General features: G+C 29.5%; 1 protein-coding gene across 4 annotated transcripts; it reads right to left on the bottom strand.

The window, feature by feature from the left end:
• Positions 1-1,156: 1,156 nt before the first annotated feature.
• On the bottom strand, positions 1,157-25,656 carry LOC129954239 (transcription factor HNF-4 homolog). Of its 4 annotated transcripts, XM_056068017.1 has the most exons (8): positions 25,023-25,656; positions 24,641-24,974; positions 18,360-18,487; positions 3,489-3,774; positions 2,893-3,389; positions 2,669-2,806; positions 2,368-2,604; positions 1,157-2,297 (listed from the first exon to the last, which is right to left on the bottom strand). In XM_056068017.1, exons 3-8 carry the CDS (start codon positions 18,454-18,456, stop codon positions 1,630-1,632), a joined length of 1,923 nt encoding a protein of 640 aa, XP_055923992.1. In that variant the 5' UTR covers positions 18,457-18,487; positions 24,641-24,974; positions 25,023-25,656; the 3' UTR covers positions 1,157-1,629. The 4 variants fall into 4 exon arrangements, with proteins under 4 accessions (XP_055923992.1, XP_055923991.1, XP_055923994.1 ...); XM_056068016.1 differs by lacking the exon at positions 24,641-24,974; XM_056068019.1 differs by lacking the exons at positions 18,360-18,487; positions 24,641-24,974; positions 25,023-25,656 and adding exons at positions 11,111-11,202; positions 11,276-11,640.
• Positions 25,657-26,588: the final 932 nt, after the last annotated feature.

Below are 26,588 nucleotides of genomic sequence, written 5' to 3'. Positions count from 1 at the left end.
TTATTTCAAACACATCTGATCACACCTGTGAATTTTCAAAAAACAAAAGAAAACCAATTTGAATTTGTTCCAACAAAAATTATATTTTAGCATCTATTGTTTTATTTATGAGCAGTGAAAATGGTGAAGAACAGATTAATAGAAGAAGGATAAGTTGTGCATCAAATCCATTCGAGTTGGCTATTGAGCTTTACGGCAGCATCTCTCCAAAACCGGTCAGCATCTACACGGTTTACAGAAAACCCTTTGCTACCTCCGGATTCTCCTCCATCAACCTTATCAGGACTTCTTTTTGCTCCCTACTGTGCCCTTTCATTTTGTTTAATTATCGTATACAAATTGTTAAAACTTACATGTTTTTCACTAAAAAATATCTGAGCGACACAAAAATAACATTTGATTCGAATCATCCGAAATTCAAAGTTTACTCAGTTTTTTTTTTTAAATGAACTTTCGATTAAATCAGCAAACTTTCGAATCTCAAAATCAAATCTTCTCGAATTCGAATAACTTGCGATCGAAAACGAATCTCAAAATAAGGGTGAGTATTGCTTAGAATTTGCCGTGTAAGGTTCCCGAAACATACTTTAAGTTGTCAGCAACTTAGTTTGTTACATGGTAGTTTTATAATTTGTGAGTGACAAAGTTCGATGTCCAGTACATCTGTCAAATTGAATTGAAAAATGGTTTCGATCCCTTTGGATTTCAAATGGTCATGTTTTTCTAATAAAACATAGTCATTTTTCAATTTCTTTTTATCGGAAAAGGGTATTTTTGGGATCTTGCATGCCAAATTAAAAGTTGTAGCCCCTCCATCAAAACATTCAAGAACAGTCCATTGTGCATTGGAGGAAATCCAATATTGATAGATTTAAATTCAAAGGATATTTTGAGCCAAACCCTACTCCAGGTTAAGTTCAATGAACTATCCTAATCTGCAGTTTGGTCTATGTGGTTAAGGTACATACATTAGTTCTTAAGTGATTAAAATAAGAAATTGCTAATGGTTGATAAACAATTACCTCCATATAAAAAGTAAATTAAATCCAAAGCATTAATATAGTATTTCTGATTAGAAATCTTACCTAGAAAAGTGAAACACAACGTAAACAAGGTGAGTTTACTGGATTCAAAAATATCAATTAAAAAATAGAGCTATAACAATAAAAACAATGTATATTTCCGCATTAATATAAGTTTTAAAATTATTTACAACATAATTTCAGAATATTTTCCTTAACAACAATTTTATACTACCTACACATTCTACTTAAAAACAAAAAAAATAAAACTGGTAAAAAGTGATACGATTTTAATCCATATTTTATTGATCTGATATGAATGAATCTACCTACCCTAAAAAGTACCTCATATCTATATGTCTAACTACAATTGATAAGAAATTTAATTTTTCCCTAGAAAATATTGTATTGCTGATAAAATAGTATTTTGATTGTGCCATTTCCCAATTTTGGAAAAATATTATTTAAATATAACTAAAATATACATTATATAACTAGATAATAATGTGTGTATACAAAATTTATATCAAAAAATCTCTTAGCTATTGCACATAGAAGTAGCAAGCCCAGTACCAAAAAGCCAAAAATTTCATTATTCCACCATTAGTTAGTAGCCAGTTTCCGGTTCCTGTTTAAGGGTCATTCTATAACTATCATTATCCTGAACACCAAGTAAAAAGTTCGACGAAGTTGGACTTGGTATACCATCGGAGCGACTTATTTTATTTGGCGGTTGTCGCATTATTTCATCGGTTGATGTGCGATTGTACTCATTTAATGTCATCTCACTTGGGCTTCGAACACTAACACGGTCTAATTGATTGTTATTCGAGTTGTTATTTTGCGGTGACATTATTTCTTGGCGGTATGAAGGAATTCGTTGTTGATGCTGTTGTTGTTGATCTTGGTGTTGCTGATGATGGTGATGAGCATTGTTTTGTTGGGTTCTGTGTTGGTGATTGTTGTACACGTCTGTTGGATCCATTGGTGAGTTTGGTGAATTGTTGCGCAGGGGCGACATTAATTGCGGCCTTGATGATTGTCTATGATCGAAAGTGCTTGCTGGCGGCATTGAGTCAATAAGCGGTGCTATCATTGGCACATCTAATCCCGTGTCTAAGCAGTTAGGCAATGACTCCTGTGATATTTGGTCTGAATTGCTAGGTGAAAGTGGATCTAAACTTGACGATACTTGACTTTGGTCCATAGGATTTGTTGGATTGTAGGCATTTACAATTGGGGGTGATAGAGGTGATGAATTGTCAGCTAATTCACCTGAGGAAATACAAAAACAAATTTTAATTTTATACGTTATTATAGCTTTAATAAAACTTAAGTTACTTACCTCCTAGAAGCATCTCTTGTAAAAGGGAATCAATGCGTGCCACTCCGAAGATTTTTGCAAATTGAATTTGTTCAATCATTTGCCATGTTATTGATTGCAGCACTGGTAAGATCAGTAGTATTTCCCCAAATCTACCTCGTGACTCGTATTGTCTGTCTGAGACGTAGTCTTCAAGGTTGTTCAAAACTTGGTGTCGAAGATTTTTAATCCTTTGTGGTTCATTGAGTCCTCTGGCATCTGAGTAACAAAAAAAAGTAAGAATGATATCTAAATTCTAATTCTAAATGCAACAAAACCTTACTTGGATCAAAAAAGACAAGAGCTTTAATACAAGCCAATTCAGTATCGTCGATGTTAACATCTTTCATGGCAAAAACCAATTCATCGATTATTCTTGCTCCAATGCGAGAAATATCCAAATTCGGTGAAAGTCGGGCATCTAAATTTAAATTCGAAAAACAAAAATATTTTTAATCCTATACTTTTCTTAAAGTGAATATTGCAATAATTTTATAATAACCACACCTGGACAATGTTTTGTTATAACACAATTATTTCCTAACAATAGGATATCTTTTAAATGCATCGATCGCCATGACAAGCCCAATAAAAGATGTTCACCGGCGTGTGCTCGCAGCAATGCAACTTGATCGTCTAAATGCAGATCATTGAAGGCAGGTATTTGCTTAGCCCATTCAACTAATGTTAATAGTTGTTGTTTCATTGATTCGCATACATCGTTTATGCTGGCAAATTGTTTACTGGATAGATCTTCATTTTGTGTTGTTTCCATTGCGGCGCCAGCTTTAGACTGGCGGCTTTCCCTTTCAGCCTTAAGGAGTGATATCACAGATAGTCCATTACCAGGATCTGGGTCTTCGTTGGATGTTCGACGACAGCTAATTCGATCGCGTTCATTTTGAACTGCTTCCTTTTTCATGCCAGCTTTAAAGCATTTTCGAAGACGGCAATAGCGACATTGGTTTCTTTTGTCCTTATCAACGACACAGTTTCGAGAGAATCTAGAAAGAAAAAAAAAATTACATTTTGGTTTATATTAAAAACTAAAGAGCTATAGATTAAAGCAGCATTGAACAAAAAAATTTAATTAAATTTGTTACCTGCATGTGTAAAGGTGATTCTTTCTGACACTTCGTCTGAAAAATCCTTTGCAACCATCACAGCTAGATGCTCCATAGTGTTTACCCGTTGCTCTGTCCCCACATATAGCACAAACTGTTGCCGTTTGTGAATTGTTCTGCAAGAAAGTATTGCTATTGCTGCCTACTGCAGTACTGCTGCTTCCTGGACTAAGTGTTGGACTAAGATTTTGGTCAATTGGACTCGGTGCCGATTGACTACTGCTACCTCCTCCATTACTACTGTTTAACATATGACTTTCTGCATCTAAGAAATAAAAATAAAAATTAAATTCGACTCGTAAAATAAATCCAACCGTTATAAAAGGGTTATGGTTCAAATTCTTGAAGTTTCAGACAACTAAAGGGACAGCAGCATGCATATGTATGTTCGAAAACTTGACTTCCTGAGAAAGTAAGAAATAACATTTGTATACATACTGTCATTTCTAATATACATATGTATGTAAGATTATAGTTTGATTTAAAAATTGGATTTGGCATCCCTTGAGGACATTCTTGCTAAATAAGTGAACTAAATATTTAAATTTTATAAATAAATAAAAATGCAAATGAGTGACAACCCCTTCTCGTTTCAAAATAAACAAAATTTTTAGTAAATTCATTCTTTTTTTCTACTCCAAAAATAACTTGTTTTCTTCAAATTTTGTAATCTTTATGACTGACTTATGACATGACATTGCCTCAGATGCAAAAACAAAATTCTTATCTCTAAAAGGTCTTGTTGACAACGATCTTTTACTTCATTCTCTCCCTGTGACCCAGACGAGTTCATCAATATCGACATTCTTAAGAATGTGTATAAAATAAATACTTTTAAAATTAATGGTGTGTGTTTCTTATCAAATTTATTTCCCAAAATTAAAAAAAAATCTATTTGTCTTGCTTTAATTGGCTGTTTGCCACACACCTCCATATGAACACAATGATTGTTTGTTCTCAGATAATATATGGAACTTTTGATAATACACTTTTATATTAGCATAGTTATATACATAATGTATTTAGTTTATGGCCATGGTGTATCGGGTATGCTAAGTTATTGGTCAGAAAATCGGATGTTATCGGGCAGGCAATTTTTGTACGCACGGTTAAATTTAATACGGTTCCGTTAAAAAAACCGAACCAAAACTTTCTTTAAGATCTTGATTGGGAACCATTAGGAAACTTTTAAAATTCGTAACGAACTAGAAAATTACAGATCATTTTTTGAAGTATTTAACAATGTCCTTTAAGTATATGGGGTCTTCCATGGTAAAATAAATCAATTTATCCTTGATCTAAATCTGTCAATTCAAAAATTTTTCCTGTTTTTGGATTCCATTGGGCAAAATAAATTGATTTATTTTTGGTTTACGATCAAATCTGCAGATCTGGATTTTAAGGCAAATTTATCCCCCCTTTTAATAATACAATTTTTAAAAAAATCTTTAGCTGGGTATTTGAACGCGAAGTTACACTAATACAACGATCACTCAATTTTTAAAGGAAACCTTAATTTACATATGGAAAACCTAGAAAGTTCTGAACACAATGGACAGACTATATTATGAAATTTCTTTTCAAAAACATTCTATACAAAATTTAGTAATGCTGGTTTAAATGAGTTTTGACAATAACTCTAAGTTTCCAGTCACTAAAAAGAAAATTTTAAAAATAAATAAGATTAGTGAGAATAGATTAAGTTACATAAGTTAAAAAAAATGGTTTATAAAGGGAAAATTGCAATTTTTAATTACAGCCTTTTTCCCTTTTGAAAGGTGTCAATTACATTTTGCGAAATGGTTTTGGTTTTCGTCATGGAACCTCTAGAAACATATAAAAAAGTATTAATTTTTTGATTCCACAGAGAAGTTTGATAAGCAGTAGCCAAGAAATTTTTGTCTGTACTTTTTGAATATTGAGCAGGTTTCGAGAATTCACGAGAATTGAAATCACCGAAGCAGCTCCATATGTCTGAGCATATCAAGCTACAATATTCATCACGAAATTGAGATTTAGTTGCATTAACTGTAAATTCAGTCCAATATTTTCACTTGGTTTCCGTAAAAGCATGTTATATGTAAGCTAGGCTATTCAAGTAGGTTTATGTCAAAGAAAAAATACAAAGAAGATCTATGAAAAAGATATAATTATTCCCTAGCTAAGAAGATTGTCTTGTTTTTAATGGCTTTCGAGACATACGTCACTTTTTTGTAGAGAGTGTAGAGAAATACAAATTTGAATTATTTAACGATAGTCATAGTCATAAGTCATAACCCTTTAAGTTTTCGGAGTTTATATTGGGTAAAAATATAAAATAAAGGTATGAATAAACATTATAAGTGCCGATGTCGATTTTGAATAAAACACAAACTATTTAGGAAATTATTTTCATTTTGTTTTGTTATAAAAATATTGGTCCAAAGAAAGAAGTCCAATGGTGTCAAATCATATGGTCTTGTGGGCCAATTGACATCGCCACCACCTGAGATAATACGGCCATAAAATTTGTCACGCAAAGTGGCACCGTTGAAACCACTTATCGTCCACATCCATCTTCCAAATCGGGACATAAAAAGTTCGTTATCATCTTACGGTAGAGAACACGGTAGAAATACGGCCCAATGATGCCACCAGCCCTTAAACCCCACAAAACAGTCACACCTCGTGGGTGCTTTAGTTTTTTTTTTAATTCACTCTTAGATTATCATCCGCCCAAATGCGGCAATTCTGCTTATTGACGAATCCAATAAGGTGAAATTGTGCCTCATTACTGGTAATGATTTTCTTGCCTCCATTTGGAGCATTGACGACGTTGAAATGGTCAAGATGCTTCAGTTCTTGAGTCAGTTGCAACTCTTAAGAGTGGTAAATGAAAGTCTTTATGCATAGTGTTCATCAAAAACGAGCGTGAGAGGTGCATCCGTTGGACACGACGACAAATTGATATGGACTGCTCTTAAGATACACGAGCATTCACTGGTGTTTTTACATGTAATACAGACCCAGTTTGCTCAAATTTTTGCACTATTTTTTTTGATAATAAATCCTTTTACACAATACATTAAATGGAATTTTTCAGGTAATCCATATATTTTATAAAGTTCAGCTTTCAGTTGAATGAAAAAACATGATCAGATGTCATTTTGACATTACTTAACTTGAAAGTCAATAAAGTTGACTTAAGTGGAAGGCAAATAGCTAGTCAGTAGAAACTTGCCTAACTTTAAAATCCCTTATGTCATCTGAGTCTTAATGTGAGTTGAGTTAGTGTAAAATTGAGAAAAGTTAAATGGAATGCAGAAAAAAATTGACGTTTAGGTGCGGTTCACATTCACCACCCTTTACAATGAACAATTTATACCTATTAGAAGTTTGTGTAAAATAAAATAATATCCACTGACGATTTTGTATTGATACTTTTATACAAACATGAGTCATTCTATAAAATCAGTGCCTATTAATCACTCACTGGATTTGCATTTCTTAGAAACTATGCATAAAGACCTGATATAATTTAGTTGAGTAATTCCTACTTTCTGCTGATCTGTATACGATAAAACAACAAATTATGAATTCTTAAGCTCGGCTTCCATAACTATGCCTACTTTTTTATTTTAACGCCTTTGGATGTTTAATCACAATAAAATTTGATAAAGACATCGTCGGGAATTCAACGTAGAAAAAAACAAAATATAATTCGCTGAGTCTAGACCGAAGTTTTTGTTTTTGTTAAAATTGAAATTGTAAACTGGTAGACAACACAATTGTTTACTCTTATCATAATCAAATGAAGTATTAAAAGGAATATCACGCAGAGCACAGGCAGTTCAATTGTCATAAAGTTTGTATGTACGTCTACAAATCAAATGACTCAATATTTTTTAGACACAATAGAGAGGAGGGAATGCGTGTCAAAGATCAAAATTACAGCAATGAAATTGTTGGCTTCTCAAACCGTACCTATTTATATACATATGTTCATACCTACATTGTATACTATCTGAGTGTAATTATAGTCTACAAGATTAAATGTTTTTCTTTTTATTGTTTGCATTATTTTATGAGTCGTATTGAACTGATTTGATGTCAAGCAGAACAAAAATGAACATAAAAATAGAAATATTTAGATTTCCCTATGTTTAAAATATAAATTTCTTGAAATTATTATTGTAAAGCAAAACAAAAAAAAAACATTATCCTACATTAAAAGAGACAATTAAAGAAAAATTAAACATTGAATTAAACAAAAAATGGTGTTTAACACTAGGCCAGTTCAAGGAAACATCTGAAATCAACAAAAAACACATAGTTACATATACATATTTATATATGGTGAATAAATTTGTATTGTTTGTTCAATTAAATTTATATTTACAGATAACGGGTTATTCTTTTTGCGGTTTCAAAAGTATAGGGCTGGATCTAGACATCTGTCAAACTAAGTTGTTAAACCAATTTTTTTTCAGTTGAAAGTCTAACGAATAACGCATACAAATTGTTAAAACCTACTACAAAAATGGTGAATCTTTAAGAAGAGATTATGGTTTACATTATGGACCTTGGATCTTATTTCTTCGAAAACGACGATGGAAGACTGTCACCGTCAATTCGGAGTGTTATGGTCGTATGATAACCGAATTTTTTTGCCATACGATTTGGAGAGTATGTGGCGATATGAACTGGCCACCAAGATCATTCAATTTGATACCGCTAGACTTTTTTTTGTGGGGCTATTCGAAAAACCGCAGATGAACCTATAATTTTTGAGCACTTAAAAACCAACATTCGTCAAGTTATGGCTGAGATTCCAACCAATACATATCAAAAATTGGTCAAAAACTACCTTAAATGAATCGACGCTTGCAACAATTAGCGTGGTGGTCATTTGATTGGTTTATTCACAATTATTTTTTTAAATCGCAAAATGGATAACCCTTTACTAGGTATAAGGTATATCAGACAGCTCTTTTCATATCTAAGTAGAAGTATATACATTTAAACTGGCAAATAGGTAGGTATATTAAGTCAACAATTATATTTTAATTTCAAATAGCTTCATGGCAAAAAAGTTCAACTGCACTTATTTCGTGTTTTTTCTTTGTATTTTTTTAAAGTTTTTGTTGTTGTTGTTTTGCTCTCGACGACTACTTTTTGTCATTTGCATGCCTCAGACTAGTGTCGGTTTTTTTAGATTCAAATGGTCATTATCATCTAACTACCGCTCATTAAGTTGTCTCATATATAGTCGGTTATAGGTTAGGTATCGGGACCTTCTATGATTGGATATTTAAAATAATGATTTACGTTAATCATTTGTATTTAATATTGAAACAAATAATGACAAAATCAAAAAGAAAAGCTTATCAATGGAAGATTATGAGTAATATTTTGAAAGTATAGATAGCTAGTATTTTTTTTTTAAATAGGTTCGATAAGAAATCAAAAGGTTATTAATCAAAGAGTTTATAGGTATTAAACTAAGATTAAATTAAATTAAACAAGGTAATACCGATTAGTGGAACAATAAATATCGTGCATGCATCAATAAATCCATTTTTGATACCTATGTACGTAATTATTTGCTTTTTAATCTTGGAGAAAAAGAGAACAAGTTGTTTTTAGTGAGCGGTAAAAAGATGAAATGCATGCATATGACGCTTTATCAATAAAATTATAAGATATAATGTGAAAAATTTGTCTGTCGATCCTTAAAAGTAGATTAATCGTTTTAAGGATTCGTTATTTTTCCCAGAAACATACCGAACGAAAGAATATTTTATAAAACACACTAAGCCGAAGTACTTAACAGAAATAAATATTACACAAGCATTAATTCTGATTGTAATGCATTGGAAAATGTCCCTATAACAATTGAATCGTTTGGTAAACAAGGGGGTAAGTCTTTTGTTCAGAATTATTTTCGTAGTCTAATTACAGAAAATGTTAATAAACAGATAAAACCAAATGTGACTTTTAAGTTCTTGCTAAGCATCCGCATTCAGCGATAAAAACAGAAAAATTAAAAAAGCTATTTACTTATCCCATTCTTCATAAAAACGCTATAGTTTTCAGTTGATATTTAACAATTAAAAGCACTCTGTCGAAAAGAAAGAGCTGCTCTAGTTGTTCTTATCCTTTCTTGAAGAAAAACAAAATTATGCTTTATTGTTCATAATCAATTTTTTTAAATCAACAATTTTACATTTATCAATAAAATATAAGCTCACATGGCCACGCATTAGCTTTTTTTGTCTGACAGGGTACCTTTAATCACAGGTATTTAAATTAATTGAAAACTATATTTCTAGAAAATTTAAGTTCTTACTAATCTTTTGATCACCAGTGATATACATACTAACATATGTATGTACATATGTACAAATCAAGTGAAGGTTTTGAGTTATTTGGAAAATATACTTTTTCTTAAATTTATAAAAGATAAATATTATTTTGTATGTTTAGATGATATTTCGAGAGGAAATACATACATACATATATAGAGACAATAGTAATGTTAAAATAAAATATTTGCTTCGAATAAATTCCTAAAATTCTGAGTTTTTGTGCAGAGCTTACGTCATTAACAATTAAAAAAGTATCATACTCTTTTGAATTGGAACAAAATAATTTAGTGGAGGATGAAGTTAGAAAAGTGAAGTGCGTTTTTATCGAAATTAATCGAAAACTTTAAGTTCTCTTTTGAAATGGTTGTTGGTATGTTCAAGAAATATATACAAACAAATTGCAACACTTTAATTCATGTTGTTGAAAAGTATTCAGATCAAAATTCTTAAAGATTGGGGTAAGTCACAATATCTAATGTACAAAAATTGTATTTGGAGTGGAAAATATTTTCAGTTTAGAAACGATTTTTTTTAGAGTTATCCATACATTGTCGATCTTTTTTGCCTATCAGTAATTTCAAGTAATTATACAAAAAAAATACAAATGTTTTAGATGATCTCGTTTTTCAAAAAGTTTTTGTAAATGCCTAATATAAGTTCTCAATTGTGCATGATGATATTTGAAAATAAAACAGCACTTTCATAAATTGTCACAAAAAATATAATCTTTTCATATTTGGAGATTCAATACAAAATAAGAAAATGACATTTAATACTTTTCGTTTCTACAAACAAATTTAAAGTGAACATGTGTAGATTGTTTCACAAGCAAACGAATTTCACTTTAATTTTGTAATAAATAACACACTCCTTTTCCGTTCAAAAATTAAAAACATTTCCTGTTTTAATTTTAATCGATAATTAACTATACATTTCCAGTTCTACACATTTGTATATAATGAACATTATTATTAAGATATAGTTCAAAAAATTTTAATTCTTTTAATCTTCCTATCTGGAAACTTATCTATGGAATTTCATTTTTAACTATGGTTGACTTAATATGGAATAAGCAAAAACACCAACATTTCCAAATATTTATTTTTATTATAATCATACGAATTTCAAAATTACTAAAAATACAACTACATAATTTGTGTATAAAGGTGTTGTTTTTCCATAAATTTCATCATAATTAAAATTAGTATATACCTACTAATAAAAGATACAAAAAATAAAGACAAATCAACTTACCACCAATCATACTAAAAAAGTTCTCATCCAAATGATTGGACAATATATACGAATCATCAAAAGCACTTGGCGGCATAATTTCACTTTTCATTCTGAGCATTATAAATAGATATTGATATTGAATGTAAATAATATTAATAAATACAAGAGGTATTTTTTATTTACTTAAACAAAAAATTAAAATTTAAAAAATGCACACTCAGGTAAACGGTTGAAGGGTCTTAAAATGTCTAAAAACTTGAATAATATTTACACCGATAATGTTAAAACAAATAATGAATATTCTATGATAATATTTTCCGTATTTTATTTTCATCACTATTTAAGCACTGCATTACTACTGATATGATAGTACATTAAATTTAGTTATTTGCCTGTAGGTATATATCCATAAGAAGCGGCTAAAAGATTGATAGTCTCACTTTATAAAGACTTAGTAGTTGTAATATCGAACCGACTAAACAAATATCTCTGGACTAACTGTCTTAGAATTATCGTAAGTAAAACCGAGAGAGCTAAATGAGGAAAGAACCAGACAAAAATGGAAAATAAAAAACAAAAAAAGTTATGCTCTATACAACAACAAAATGTTATTGGAAAGAGTATTTAAAGAGCCAATAAATCGTAAAAACCGCTGTTATCACCATTTGCTAAGTAATCATTATTAAGTTAGAGCTTAAGGTAGTTGAAGACGACGACGACAACAACAACGACAACGAAACGTACACGACTTTGACGACTTTAATGATCTACACTAAGCATGGCTACGCTGAGATAAAGGTGTCCGTGTCCGTGTTCGTCCATATAACAAGCACGGCGGCGCTGCGCTGCTCACAGTACAGTGCGTTAGTATTGATCAAGTGCTGCTCTAGCCGTAGCCCCTATGTCATTCCGGAGCGGTATAGACATGGCATTTGTCGCACCTAATCTATCTACTGACAATACATAACCGAAAACAAACCAAAATGCGAATGTATTTGAATTTAATTTCATTTAATATTATTATTCGCTCTTCTTTATTTTTGTATTCTTAGTTCTCTAAATCGCTCTCTCGGTATCGAACTTTCTTATCAAAGAGTCATACTGCCATGCATACACGAGGCGGTGAAGCAGCGACTGAGAGGAATGATTCGACCCAAAAAAGGTGTTTATGATTATCGCCTTTGATTAAAAAATTTATTGTTTAGCAATTTCTGATTCGCACTAGCTACTCGCTCAATTATAAAATTAAAAACGTATACAACACAGCTGGGACAACCGTTACAAAGATCATCAATATATTACTTCTGGGTATAATTATTTAGGTTCGTATATCATTTCGTTTCAAAGGATGACGACATATTAAACATGAACTTTGGTCCCTAACCGGGTGAGGTATAAATAAAATCATTGATGTTAATCCTTTGTGATTACTCAGAATTTTTGTTATTACTTATTATTGTTTTTTTCTTAATTATTATCAAAGGATCTTGTCTTAAGTGTTATAAAAAATATATACATATGTGTGTATGTAAACACATCGATCTTAATTTAAATCAATTTAAAAGTAAAAACACTTATACAATTCTGTCATGTTTATTGAAGGGAAATTGATATTTCTTTGCAACAATAAGAGCTAGTTCGATATTTTATTGGAAAGGGCATTTTCGAAGAATTTTAGATAACCTTTGGATTAGAGTTTCATAAGTAAATTTTCCTAAATATTTAGATTTTACAAGTCATTCAAAAATGTTTATCAAAAAACATGTCCAAAACATAGTTCTTGAAACATTTGTGGGAAGCGGATCTATGTATTTGAAATATTATGGAGTTTTCCATGGGTAAATTCAGATTTCCTTCAAAAATTGATTTTTTTTTTCGTGGCGCATGGAAAACGATTGAAGTTCTTTTTTATAATTGAATTAGAGTAACTTCGTGTACGTGTTAACGAGTGCTGTTAAGCTGTCAAATTGTCAACTAAACATTTTAAAAAAATTGTATTAGTATTAGTGCAAAAAGCGTTAATCTGCCGAAAAGTCCAGATCCAGTCCAAAAATAAATCAATTTATTTTGCCCCATTGGCTGCAAAAACATCGGAAATTTGTATTTTAACGAATATAGATCAAAAATAGATTGATTTTGTTTACCCATGGAAAATCTCATTAGAAACTCAGAAGTCAGCAAATTGGTATATGTTAAACTAATAGTGATTTTAACGGCCAATTTCTTGACAAAGTTCTAGTCTATAAAACACGGTTTATTGATATTGAAATCGATTGAGCTCTAACTTTTTTTTAATAAAGTTCTCAAGCATTAGAAGCCCAAATTTGGGGGTCAAGGATATTAGAACTCGGTTCAGCAAATTTTGTATCGCTTCTATAGCCCTAATTATGAGATTTATTACAGTTTTGAATTAGATTTCACACCACAAGAAAATCGATTATGCATTTAAACCCATTGAATTATTTACTTTAAGTACACACAAAGGGTGGGAGGACATTTTACATATAAGAGTTGGTAATGACCCCCAGCACAAATAGATATAAGAGCTATTTAAACTATGTCAAGAAATAAAATTCAATCTGAACATTTTATTCCGTTTTGAAATTATGTGCATCTGAAGAAATACTTAACTTTTATCATGTGGACGATTTCGTGAAACTTTTCATTATAATAGTTTTTATAATTCAAGTTTTTAAGAAACAGTGGACAAAATGAAATCGAAACCAGTTTCTTACGATCCTTATTCATGTTATTATGTTAACTGCAGCACGAATAATCTTAAACGAAATTCATTGAATCACGAGACACAATTTTTATTTCGGAAAAAGTGAGAATATCAAAACTATATCCTTAAATATAAATTTGTTAAATAAACTTTTGTTGAAAAAACTTATGAATAACAGAACCCATGGTTTTTGGGTTTTTTAATATATGAATGAACATGGAACTGGTCTTAGATTATTATTTGTTGAAGCTTAAATACTTCTTTCTTAGTCTCAATAGTTTAAGCAAGACGAATTCTTTCAACATTGGGATATAAGTAAGAAAGAAATGTGAATTTTAACGTGTGTTTTATGAGAAAAATTGAATAAATATTTATTTATACACATCAAACTTAAATAAAAAAATCGCGTATTCGTTGCTTCTCTAAAGCCGATATTGTGTGATCCTCAACTTACATAAATTTGTACAAGATTGTACTCGTTTTGGCATCTAAAACAATGGTCGTCGTAGCAATGGGTATGTTTAATAATTTCCTGAGTTCATTTTTATTTTTTTGAATTTTAAAAAAACTTTGAGCCATTGGCTGAGTTCAATCTCGTGGTGAATAGTCTTTCCTAGACAGGTGAGTTTTTAGTAAACATATTTTCCCATAACATTACTTTTTAAGACACCCAATGTGATGAAAAAGTGAAATATTTAGTTATTTCTTAAAAGTGTATACAAATTAAACTGGAATATAAGAATATGTTCTAATTGATTTTATTTTATAAATCTATCTTTATCTAAAACTATATAAGTCGATATGCATGAAAAAACAATATCTAAATAGGGCACGTTGCAATTATTATTAGAGAGCTTATTGAAAAGTTGTAAACTGGATTGCTTGACTTGTTTGGACAACAATAAGAAAAAAGTTGTTTTTTAATAATTTTTTTTTCATGTTTTTGTTTTATGGCATATTCATAGTTACAACTCAAAACAATAATTATAAGTGGCCATAATTATATCGATAGCCAATTAGTTAATACGCATTTCATTTGCAATCTACAAAAAAAAAAATTAAAAACGTGTAGATTATAAGATGAACATTACATTATATGTATGTATGTAGTTACGTATGTACAGTTAGATAGTGTTTATTACGAGTATATTGTTGTCTAATTAAAAATAATAGTGTAAAAAGGGAACATTTGTCGGCTCAGATTATTAAAAAGTTCTTCGGTTTAATCGCTATGACATCTTTCCTTGAAAAATGAAGACCATGAATAGAAGAAAAGTTTGTGTTGACATTGCTAGATTGGGACGTATTGATTCTGTTCGTTTTACTACCAAACATTTAACTGTCCGTAATTATTGTGGTCCCTACTCTAAATGTAAGCAAATTATTTTTTTTAAATGCTATTCATAATGTGTCCAAAACAAGAAACATATTTATATTGGACTTGGCCTTTAATTTAAAGTAGTTTAAAATGAAAGGATATAAAAAACGAATTTTAACTTCACAATATGTCTTCTGAAATAGCTACTACTGAATTGTAAAGGTGGGATGGTCAAAATGCAAACGATCAACAATTCTCTATTAATAAAAATGAAATCCCAAAAGATTGATGCTCATTTCCTTATCTTCTATAATTCCGCCTCCACAATTATAATAGAGTTAATTTGTTATTATTTTTTTTTTGCAAGGGTGGCTTATTATCAAAGTTTAATTATACATATACTCATGCATATAAAAGCATATCGCTACAATAAAACAGAATTTACAAAAAAAAAATATAAACATAGTAATGTAGAAATGAAAAACAAAATTGAAAAATATTAATATGGAAAATTCTGCATAGGTTATCAAACGAACTCGACCTACGTTGATTACTAATCAAAGGGTTCATAATAATTTTGCAATAGGGATTCAAAATGTTCTTTAGAAATTTTAATTCAACTGAAGACACAGTTCAAAATATTATTATTTGATTTATAAATCAACAATATTTTTAAAATTTCAGTGAAATAGTTCTGACATAAATTGTCAGACAATCAGCGAAAAACTCATTAACCCTTAAAATGTTGGTACTTAACTAAAAAAAAATTTCTTAAGTTGAACTTTTCTTTAAACTTTAGCTTTCGAGAACTCTATTCAATGCGGACAATAAACCACAATTTCTTGATTGCATTATGTGAAGATAACATTTTGTGCAAGAACAAAACAATGAATAACGAAGGCGATATTCTTTGTGTTAAAGTATTGCAAACAAAATATAAATTCGATTCATTTACATATGTACACATGTACATATGTATATTTGTTTTATTTGATCATATTTTACTCACTTTCTGCGTATTATTTAATACGGGTACATACATATGTACGAGCATGTAAAATGTACAGTACAGTGTTGGCCAAAACATTAGAAACTAAAACTACCTACATATTTACATCTTTATGTCGTTTAAAAAATTATAACTTAAACAAATCATGTTATTTTTTTCCAAAAATTAATACAATATGTAAGGTATTTATTTATGTACTTCTAAATAGACCACAAGAGAATACAGTTTTTATAACGGTCCATTTCAATATGATATATGTAAGTAGGACCGCTAACTTAATTTTGTATTATTTTCATTGCCCATATTAAATGTGTTGGCAAACGAGTGCATTTGAACTTATTTATTAGGTATTACTTAGTTCACGGGTAAGCTAATCAGTGTTCTTAGCTAACTTTTGTAAAATGGCCGTAAACAAATACTGTAACGAAGTTAAAGATCAATTAAAAAAGATCCTTTTATGTCAACTCAACTCGACCTGAAGCGAAGCGCGAGAACAATTTGGAGACGAGCTGTTGATGGTGGACTTAAAGCTGTAAAAAAGCCTTTTATTTCTACCAAAATCCACGTTGCTGCACCAAAGCAACTGTTAGACAGAGAGGAGGTAACGTAATGTTGTGGGGATGTTTTTTTAGGGCATGTACTGGGACCGATTCACCAAAAAGATGGTAAAATTGATCGTTTTATGTACCGTGACATTTTGAAAAAAATAATTCTACCACATGCTGAGGATAAGTTGCCTCTGAAATGTATGTTTCGGCAGGACAACGACCCAAAGCACACGTCCAATACGGTTAAGACGTGGTTTCAAGAAAACTGGATTGACGTCTCAATATGGCCAGCACAGTCCCTGATCTCAACCCAATAAAAAATCTTTAGTTAAATGTAGATCGATACATTTTAAGGATTTATTGCAAAACTAAAACCGATCTGTTTGATCAAATTAAATAGCCTTCGGAAAATTATCCCAAACATCATTTTAAGCAATTTTATTGATTTCATGCTTCGAGGATGTGCTAATGTGATTTGGGCCTTGCTACCAAATACTAACAACATTTTAGTAAGACTAAAAAATGCATGTATATGTATTTTTTAAAAGTTGCTTTTGTTTTGACTAGCCTAATATTGATATAGTTGTAGTAATTGTGTTATTTTTGAATGAACTACTACAAAACGAACTTTAAATATTTATTTAAATTTAAAAAACAAAAATATTCAATAATTGAATCCTTAATTTGTTTTTAATTATTTAATTTAACAATCGAGACAGTTAAAGTTACTTTTGTTTTGGCCAACACTGTATGTGCATTATTGGTGTTGTTTTTTGCCTAGCTTTCAACAATCAAAAATTGTCTATTGAGAAAGATGAAATGGATATTTTTCCAAATAAAATATGTATTGGTACCCTTGTGCCCTTTGATATCATATATGGCTGTAATGTTGCATGCCTTTTGATATTCTACCGATATTTGTATAAACAATGTTTTTTTGAATTTGAAAGTATTCAGCCGCAATACTCGTACTTTGAGTTTACATTTAAGCACAATTTCGGACGTACTGTCAAATATAGAGACTCTTTTTTTAACCGCACATCGAGAATGTGGAATGCTTTACCAAATTTGTTTTTCCTTTTAATTTTGATATTAAAAGTTTAAGACCAATGCACACCGGTATCTCCTCTGTAATCCATTCCTATTTTTCTAAAGCTCGCAAAACTTGTTAAGTTTAATAACCCTTTGAGTGCCTCTTATTTATATACCAATACGTAAACATTTTTGTGATACAGGTGATAATTGTTTACATACAAAATTCAAATATTGTTGTTTTTTGTCAAACCAGTTGTATTCAGCTCTGTTCTGACGAAATAAAATAAAATTTTCGCTTTTCCGTCGTAAACTCAAATGAGAAAAATGGTGAAGAGGAGATGTTTTGATATTATTTAGACCGCGTATTTTATAGATTGGACGACACAACGTCCGTGATTGTTTTGGACCTAAGTTCTCGACAAAAAGACATACCCCTGGACTTAACCTAAATTGAAGATAAAATTGCAAGAACTTGAACTAACTTTAAACATGAACGTAATATGCCTTTTCAAAAAAATAAAAAACTATATTTTGGTGTACAAATGATCTTTTTAAATCCTTAGTTTTATATAAAGGGGTATAAATAATTAAAATTATGAAATATGGTCTTATGGTCTTATGCAATATGTTACCTTTATATTTTAGATCAATTTCTGGAATGACATCTGGTTTCTGGTCTTGATCACATAAACTATTATTCTTTAATAGATTGTCTTGTGGGTCCTTCATTTTAATTCATTTTTGTTTCGTTAGAATAAAACTGTAAACAAAATAAAACTTTATTTTTAATATATGTATATGTATATATAATTAATTTTTTTGTTTCATAATAATTAATGTATAAAAAGGTTAATAAAGCAACTTTCAACATTTCGGGTTGAAAAGCAGTAGCCTACTTATTACTCAATATACTCTGAAAAGAGCAAACACAACATCAAAATTGTTCAATAAAACAATGATTAAAAGGAAATTTAATTAATTTACTCCATGCAAACCTTATATACTATGTACATTTTTTTCTAAACAAAATTATACATTTCTAGAAAGTATACATAATACTTATACAGCAAATAACGCTTATAAAAAACTCAAAATTGCACTTTATTTGTTTCCTATAACTTAGTATTTCTTACATTCTTAGGACGGATATCAGAAAGAAGTTTCTCATACGAAGTGTCAAAAATATATCCTCTGCTCAATATTCAACTCAATTAGAACACAACAAAAACATAACAAATAAAAATTAGATAATAATTTTGAAATGAACACTGAACTGAAATTTTTTCAAATGTCAAATTGAAATTACAACTTTGTAAAACTAATTGTTTTATTATGGAGCTGTTTTTTTACGTTCGCTGTAGCCTCAAGGTGGCGTTAAAAGTTTTATATGCAAAAGCTAAGTAAAAAACCTGCAATAGCTGTGGGCGCCGGCCGTCACCACTAGGTGTCACCCCCGTAAAAACCCTCGATGATAGTTCTATAGATTAAATATACAACGATAACATTTAGATAGGTTGCTTTGAATTTTTCTTAAGATATGTTTGGTATGTTCATGTTCTTTTAGTTCCGTGATTTTTTTTTCAGGTTTTCGAAATCCAACCAATTTTACATTGAAAAAAAAGTTCGTGGTTTTAGAAATGCTCCTTTTATCAGTATTTTCCTTATAAATAATCTTCTTATAAACAACAAAGACTGTACTTACTTCTAGGAAAATATATAAAACTGTAAAAAAAAACAGTACTTTTAATTAGAGGAGCGTTCGAGTTTCCTAGTTTTCGAATTACTGAGGTCAGTATGTTGCAAAGTACAAACATTTACATACTTTCTCTTAAAATATAATTGTTTGTCTAGCTGTTTTTGAAAGTTATGAGCTGCAAAAATAAATATCGATAAATAAGCAACAACAATCCTACAAAATTGTTTCTTTATTCAAAATTGTAAATAAATAAATAATTACATAACTCTGTTTATATAATTCCTTATTAGTTTCTTTTGTCTAACCTTTATACTACGGGTATTAATAAGATGTTTGAAGTTTGTTGAAATTAATATCAATTTTAATTTTAATTTTAATTTTAATTTTATTTTATTTGTTTAAAAATGAAAATCATGAATATAATTTGAATTGGAATACGCTACAGGTAATGGAAAAGTCAGTCACATAACTCTCAACAATTCGTAAGTCTGAATAATGTTAGCAGTTGAAGTACTTTAAGCTTTTACAATGAATCCAAACAGCTTATTTGAGAAGTAGAAGGATTATTTATGAAGCACATGTATGTCAATTATTTTCGCAGAGTCCTGTTAGGACAAACTTTGATTTCACACACGACGACAGTTCTTTTTGCTAAGCGTCTATATCTGTCATCTGTATCATAAGTGCAACAGCGGACGAAAGGTTAAATAGTAATCCACTGAATATACAAACGGCATGGTTGCATATTAAGAAATCTGTATTAAATCGACCGTACTGGAAAAGTCTGTGTTTTATCGAACTATAATTACAAGTCACTCTTGGGAAGAATCGACGAAAAATAGCTTTTAATATTTTTCTTATTTCTCAAAAACAAAATGTTTACATTTTTTTATATTACAAGTTTGTATTTATTCTAAACTAATAGTATCATTGAATTTTAATAGTAAAAAGAGGCTGGGATGCGACCCACACTGATAACTTCCCATCCCGTCTGTCGATTTGTCTTGCTTAAAAGTTTGTCTATATGTACTCGTATCAATTTTTACCAAATTTGCGTACTATTTTTTGTAGATTTTATTTTTTATGAAAAAACGGACTGTTGGATTTTTATATAAAAATTACGGAATATCGAAAACAATGTTTTCTGTGAAATAAAATAAGTTTGAAGCCAACATTTTTAATTTTTGAAAAGCTATTTGAGTCGCAGTTTAAAGCCAATATATACAATTTTTGAAAAGATATTTGAGTGGAAAATCAATTTTTACTGACTTTTATAAGGTTTTTATTTTTTGTAAGAAAACTGTCAAATCGATTTTTCTCAAAATTTGTCCTAATGTTGAAAAAAAAATTTTGAGTCAAAAATCATTTTTTACCAACTTTTGTTAATTTTTTTTTCGGTTTTTAATGTTTTGTAAGAAAACTGTCAATTCGATTTTTTTCAAAATTTTACTGAATATTGACAACAATATTTTTTGAAAGATAAAACTAAATTAAAGCCAATATTTCAAAGTTTTGAAAAGATATTTGAATTTTTACCAACTTTTATTAATTTATTTTTTAGGTTTTTATTTTTTGTAAAAAAAACTGTCAATTCGATTTTTCTCAACATTTTTCAGAATGTTGAAAACAATATTTCTTAAAAGATTAAATAATTTTGCAGATTAAATTTCAAGTTTTTGAAAAGATATTTGAGTCTATATTCAATTTTTACCAACTTTGAGTAATGTTTTTTTTAGATTTTTATTTTTTATAAAAAAAAACTGTCAATTAGATTTTTCTCAAAATTTTATCAGATGTCAGAAACATTATTCTTCGTTGCACGAAATTGTTTTGGAGATGAAATCATATTTTAGTCGTAAAATTTTGGAGGTGATAAATTTTTTTTCAGTTTTTTTGATTTATAAAAAAAACCTTTAAATGGATTTTTTCAAAAAATTTATATATTTGGTATAACGTTACAAAATATTATATAAAATGTAATTCAAGTCTCTAGCGTTTTTTGTTCGTAAGATATTTAGGGTTAACCAAAATGTTCACCTTTTTTTCAAACTGCTATGGTAAATAAAACATCCACGCAATTTTTTTTAAATTTAAAAATCAATTTTTCGAAAACCATTTACTCAAATAACTATATTTTAAAATAATGTTAATGAATTGGTTTTTGATTTTCCAAAATAATATAGCATGGTTTGTGTAATCGTTGTTCTTATAATTTGTTTGTATTTTTTAAATGAATTTTTTAGAAAATTTTGGGAGAAAAGTAGAGAAAAAAGAAATCCTTCCAGCAACTCTGACTCCTAATAATAGCAAGTCAGCTACTTTTTCAAATATTTTCAAAATACTAGTCTGTGAATGTAAAATTGAATGTTCATAAATGGACAGAGAAATAGCACTCTTATAAGAACAAATTTCGCGATTGAAGTGTCTGTTATGTCAAATTGTTGTGGTGAGTTCGTTCTCTATAGATATGGTCTACATTAATTGATGTAAATAAAAAGTTTCAATAGTCCCGTTGCATTTGAAATACTCTTGCATTTGCCTTTTGATTATTCTTTTCTGAATATCTTTCTTTTCTGAATATCTATAGAATGACGTAAAGGTTAAGATTGGGCGGACAAAATTAGTAAAAATCCTAACAATCCTTCGACCGGCATAAATAAAGCGTGAAATAAAAACCGCAGAGTAGATGCCAAGGAGGTGCAAGGAAACTTTGAAAAATCGAGGTCAACCTACAAAATACTTATTTGCTTAAAATGTTAGATATGGAATTATAAGAATTTTTCACAAAAAGCTTGATTTTTTTTTACATTCCTAGGAATGTGTGCAAGTTCTTTTCACAAGAAATAATGTCACCACAAATTAAAATAATTTTAATAATCTAGCTTAAAGCTTATAATTTTAAATGTATATTTAAATGGAGCCTTATTAGTTGTAAGGGGTCCTGAAAGAAAAGTCAAAATTTTCATGAAAAAAAAACATCATAAAAGTGCTATGTCTTTGTCCATAGCTGTACAAGCCTCGAATATTTTAGTATGATATTATAACGGAATGTTTCAGAACAGTTAAAAATAAGCATTTTTTACTATGGGAGGAGGGGTCTAACTCCCCCCGTTTAGGCGGGAAGGGCAATTTAAACAAAATATTATTTAAAATGAAATAAAAAAATAGTTAAAAATAACGGTAGTTTTTACAATTAAATATGATACATTTTTTTAAAGCCAAAATTCTGTTCTATTAGCCAGTTTTTAAATCAAGTCAAAACTATGTGTAGTTTTGGAAAAAAATAATTTAAAACTCAAATTTTTAGGTAAAAAGTGTGTAAAGTATAATTTTTCAATACTTCAAGATTATCTATTTTTGTTTTTATTTTATAATTTATTGCTCTTATTTGTTTTTGATCAAAAACTGAAAACTAGATAATTTTATGTCTTCTTGTTCTTGAGAAAATTGAAAATTACCAAAAAAAATATTTTAAAAAAATTACTTTTTGCTTGACAGTTATTTATTTTGACAGTTATAATGGTAGGTGCGAGTTTTGGTGTATGCAACATTAAGTGCCTTAGGGGGTGGGGCATGCAACTCCCCCGCTTCTGAACACTATATGATTTGAGGTGGGTGCAAGGTGGAGTGGGTGCAAGATGTAGTGCATGCAAAGTTTCTTTTGCATTTAAATAAGCTGGATTTAAGAAAATTTAATTTATTAATAATAATTAATTTTAAATAATATTCGATTATAACTATCAAAATAAAACTACGGAAATACTTAAGCGAGGAAAAAGTAATTTATTTAAAATATTTTTTTTTGTTGTAATTTTCAATTTTCTCAAGAACTAGAAGACATAAAATCATCTAGATTTCAGTTCTTGATCAAAAAGAAATAAGAGTAATAAAATTCTAAAAGTAGTAGATAATCTTAAAGTTTTGAAAAATTAGACTTAAAATCTTTGTTTAAAACATTTTTTTTTCAAAAACTATGCATAGTTTTGACTTGATTTAAAAACAAGCTAATAGATAAAAGTGTTGGCTTTAACAAAATGTTTAAACTTAGTTGGAAGTACTACCAATATTATTGAATAATTGTTTTCCATTTAATGTACATATTTTTTTTAACTGCCCTTCCCGCCTAAACGGGGGGGAGATAGTCCCCCCTCCCATAGTAAAAAATGCTTCTTTTTAACTGTTCTATACAAATCCGTCATTAAACTTTGTCGCCTAAGTTATCGTACTCTCCCCTGAAAATTTATTTGGAAATTAATGTACATAATATTAAGATGAAAATATGTAACATAACATCATAATAAAATATAACATTCATAATATACCTAATTATTAAGATTATAGGAAAATTTTTGTTTTTTGGTTTTCCACGAAAATAAAAAAAAACAGGTAGAAGAACAGTCATTCATCATAAGTTTGATAAGAATGAACTTATCATGTTAATTCTTCCGTTATATATATACATGAATACATACACCCCTAAATACATATGTATATATATACCGAAGCGCTTATCTGGTTATTGAAAGGAAAAGCCCCATATAATATCGTACGAGTACCAAACATCCGATCAAAAACATGCGACATTTTATATTTATTTATTTTTTCCAGAAAAAATCCCTATCTACACACTCACGATCTTCGATAATAAAAATTTTCAAGATATATTTAAGTAGGTGTGTATGTAGGTACACATGTCCATATATACAGCTGGCTAAGCAAGCTATCTATAGCTATGTTATTAATAAAATCGTGATACCTATACCTATTACCTACCTAATCATAGTTTTTAAATGCTGATTAAAATAAAAAAGAACAACACAGCGATTAACATTAAATAAAACTAAGCACCTACCTAGATTTAGGTACCTATGTACATAATTAATTTAAGAAGGGTTAGCGTTATAGACCTTTTCTCAAGTTGGTATTGGTAATCTATCTGAATCTATTATGCGATTCTCAAAACATTTCAATAGAACACAATCATTATTATGCACATGAATTAAAGAAGAATATAGCTACTCACTATACTCGTTTCTCATTGGACATGCTTAAATTGAATTAATGAATGAGCAAACGATATACATAAAATCATACAAAACAAAAAGAAAAATATTTAAAAAACAAATAAACCATTCTGAAACTCAACTCAAAACAATGCCCAAGTTTGCTCAAACAAAAATTAAGCAGTCAATAAAAAGTTGTTTGTGTAGGTTTTACCTTTAGCTGAGCCCTTCTCGGCCTCGCAGTCGCGCACAAAATTTACGCTAACGCATATTAATTTATGTATGATGATGATGAAAACAAAAATCATTGAAGTCAAATTTTATTCATAATTTTAATTTAAAAATAAAATAAACACATAACATTCCAAAGAGCGCCCGACTACGCTACGCATGCGGCGCCCATTTTTCTCCTTCTTCGCTTCCAATATTAACTAGTTTTTAGTTTGATAGTTTCAGAATTGAGAGTTTGTGTTCTATCTTCCCGTTTTCGTTCCCGTTCCCGATGTTTAAGTTTAACACTTTCAATTGAGTGGTGATTTTGTTTTTAACTATAACTACAATACCATAATAATTTTTTTTTTAAATTATCAACTTACACATTTGAATGGCTAGAGCATTGTCGTCTTCGTCTCATATGCATGCGATATTGTTGCACCACTACGAAGACCAACCAACTGTTGAATATGAGAAGGTAGGGCTTTTTATTTGATTAGTTTAAATCATCGAATGCCTGACAAGAAATATTTAGCGAACAATTTTGATTTAATATTTATTTTGTTCCGTCATCGGTTTCAGTATTTTTAGTTTTATCATGACATCCATTTAAGTTATTTTTCGTAATACATGGAGCTGAGCTAAGGGTAAATAAATCAGTATCACACTATTCAGATTCACTACACCTTGGTCTTATTTTATTTTTAATAATATCTACGTAAGCACAAATACGTTCAAATGGGAGGTAGTAATAGCAAGTGTATTTTTACATATTCATTTTAATGCGATTAATAGAATACACATTCGCGATCATAATTCAATTAATAAATTATTTTGTTTTATTTTATTGTAATCATTATTGAATATGTCTATTTTTAATATGAAATTAATTTTGTGTGTGTTTTTATTTTGATTTTGATGGGTATAATTTTTTTTTCTCAAATAGAATTCGAACATTGAATTGAAAGATCGCCAGCGATCGTTTCCGAGTTCGTTATCACCACAAGTAGTTTCTTTTCTTGTCGCACCAATAAGAAATATTTGACAGGCGAACACAGCGGGAAGAAACGCATTTTCTGTGAGTTGGATATCGGAATTTTTGTAAGAGAGTGTAAGGCAGGGATGTGATATAACGGTATTTTTTGTGAAGGGTATAACATTAAAAATTACTCGATCGATCAAAAATAAAACTGATAGGTTTAAAATCTCTGGAAATAAGATACTTATTTTGGAAGTCCCAAGGCTTACCTAAATATAGAGAGAAGGCATAATCTTCTTTCCTTCTGCAATACTATTAACAACAAAATACTCTATGACAATTAATTATATACTCTTTTTTTACCTTAACACCTTATCTGTTCCCATACAAATTGACTTAAAACCATCTAAAAGTCAAGTTTTATTTCAAGACATAAACAAAAATACCACGTCAAAATTGTAAAATTATAAGGAAGCGTTGTTTTTTGTAACAGAAGAAAGTTTCAATAGAGTGCAAACAATGCAGCAAAGTATTCTGCTTCGCATGCTTCGGTTAACACAACTCAATAAATATTGTTAAATTATTAATATTTTATTTATTGTATGTATGTACCTGTTCACAAAATTTTAGTAATTATAAATTATGTTTTTTAACAACTTTTCAAAATAAATTATGTTTTTAAAAAAAGTAGGGTCGAAACGAATTGAATTGATCATAATCATTAATAACATATAGCGAGAAAACTAACCTTTAGTCACAAATCCTTAAATGTTGACAAAAATGTATAGAAAATACATAAACATTTACATATAAACAAGTTCCAATCTCTTGGATAGAATCAAAAAGAGGGCTTTGAAAATGATAGTAGTAGAACTATGTATAGCCGAAATATTTTATTGCTAGAACACCGACGCAATGTTACATAACTTTCGTTGTCTTACCGATATTTTTACAAACATTGTACTTTCGA

This window comes from Eupeodes corollae, chromosome 1, assembly GCF_945859685.1.
Source record: "Eupeodes corollae chromosome 1, idEupCoro1.1, whole genome shotgun sequence".
Taxonomy (NCBI): domain Eukaryota; kingdom Metazoa; phylum Arthropoda; class Insecta; order Diptera; family Syrphidae; genus Eupeodes; species Eupeodes corollae.
This window is presented reverse-complemented; position numbering and strand designations above follow the sequence as displayed.

Excerpts from the sequence above, each read along its gene's own strand:
- LOC129954239 (XM_056068015.1), bottom strand. The coding sequence starts at position 11,210 with ATGCTCAGAATGAAAAGTGAAATTATGCCGCCAAGTGCTTTTGATGAT. Across the intron at positions 3,775-11,110 it reads CTTTTTTAGTATGATTGGTG|ATGCAGAAAGTCATATGTTA; the intron begins GTAAGTTGATTT and ends TTTATTTCTTAG. Across the intron at positions 2,298-2,367 it reads ACAAGAGATGCTTCTAGGAG|GTGAATTAGCTGACAATTCA; the intron begins GTAAGTAACTTA and ends GTATTTCCTCAG.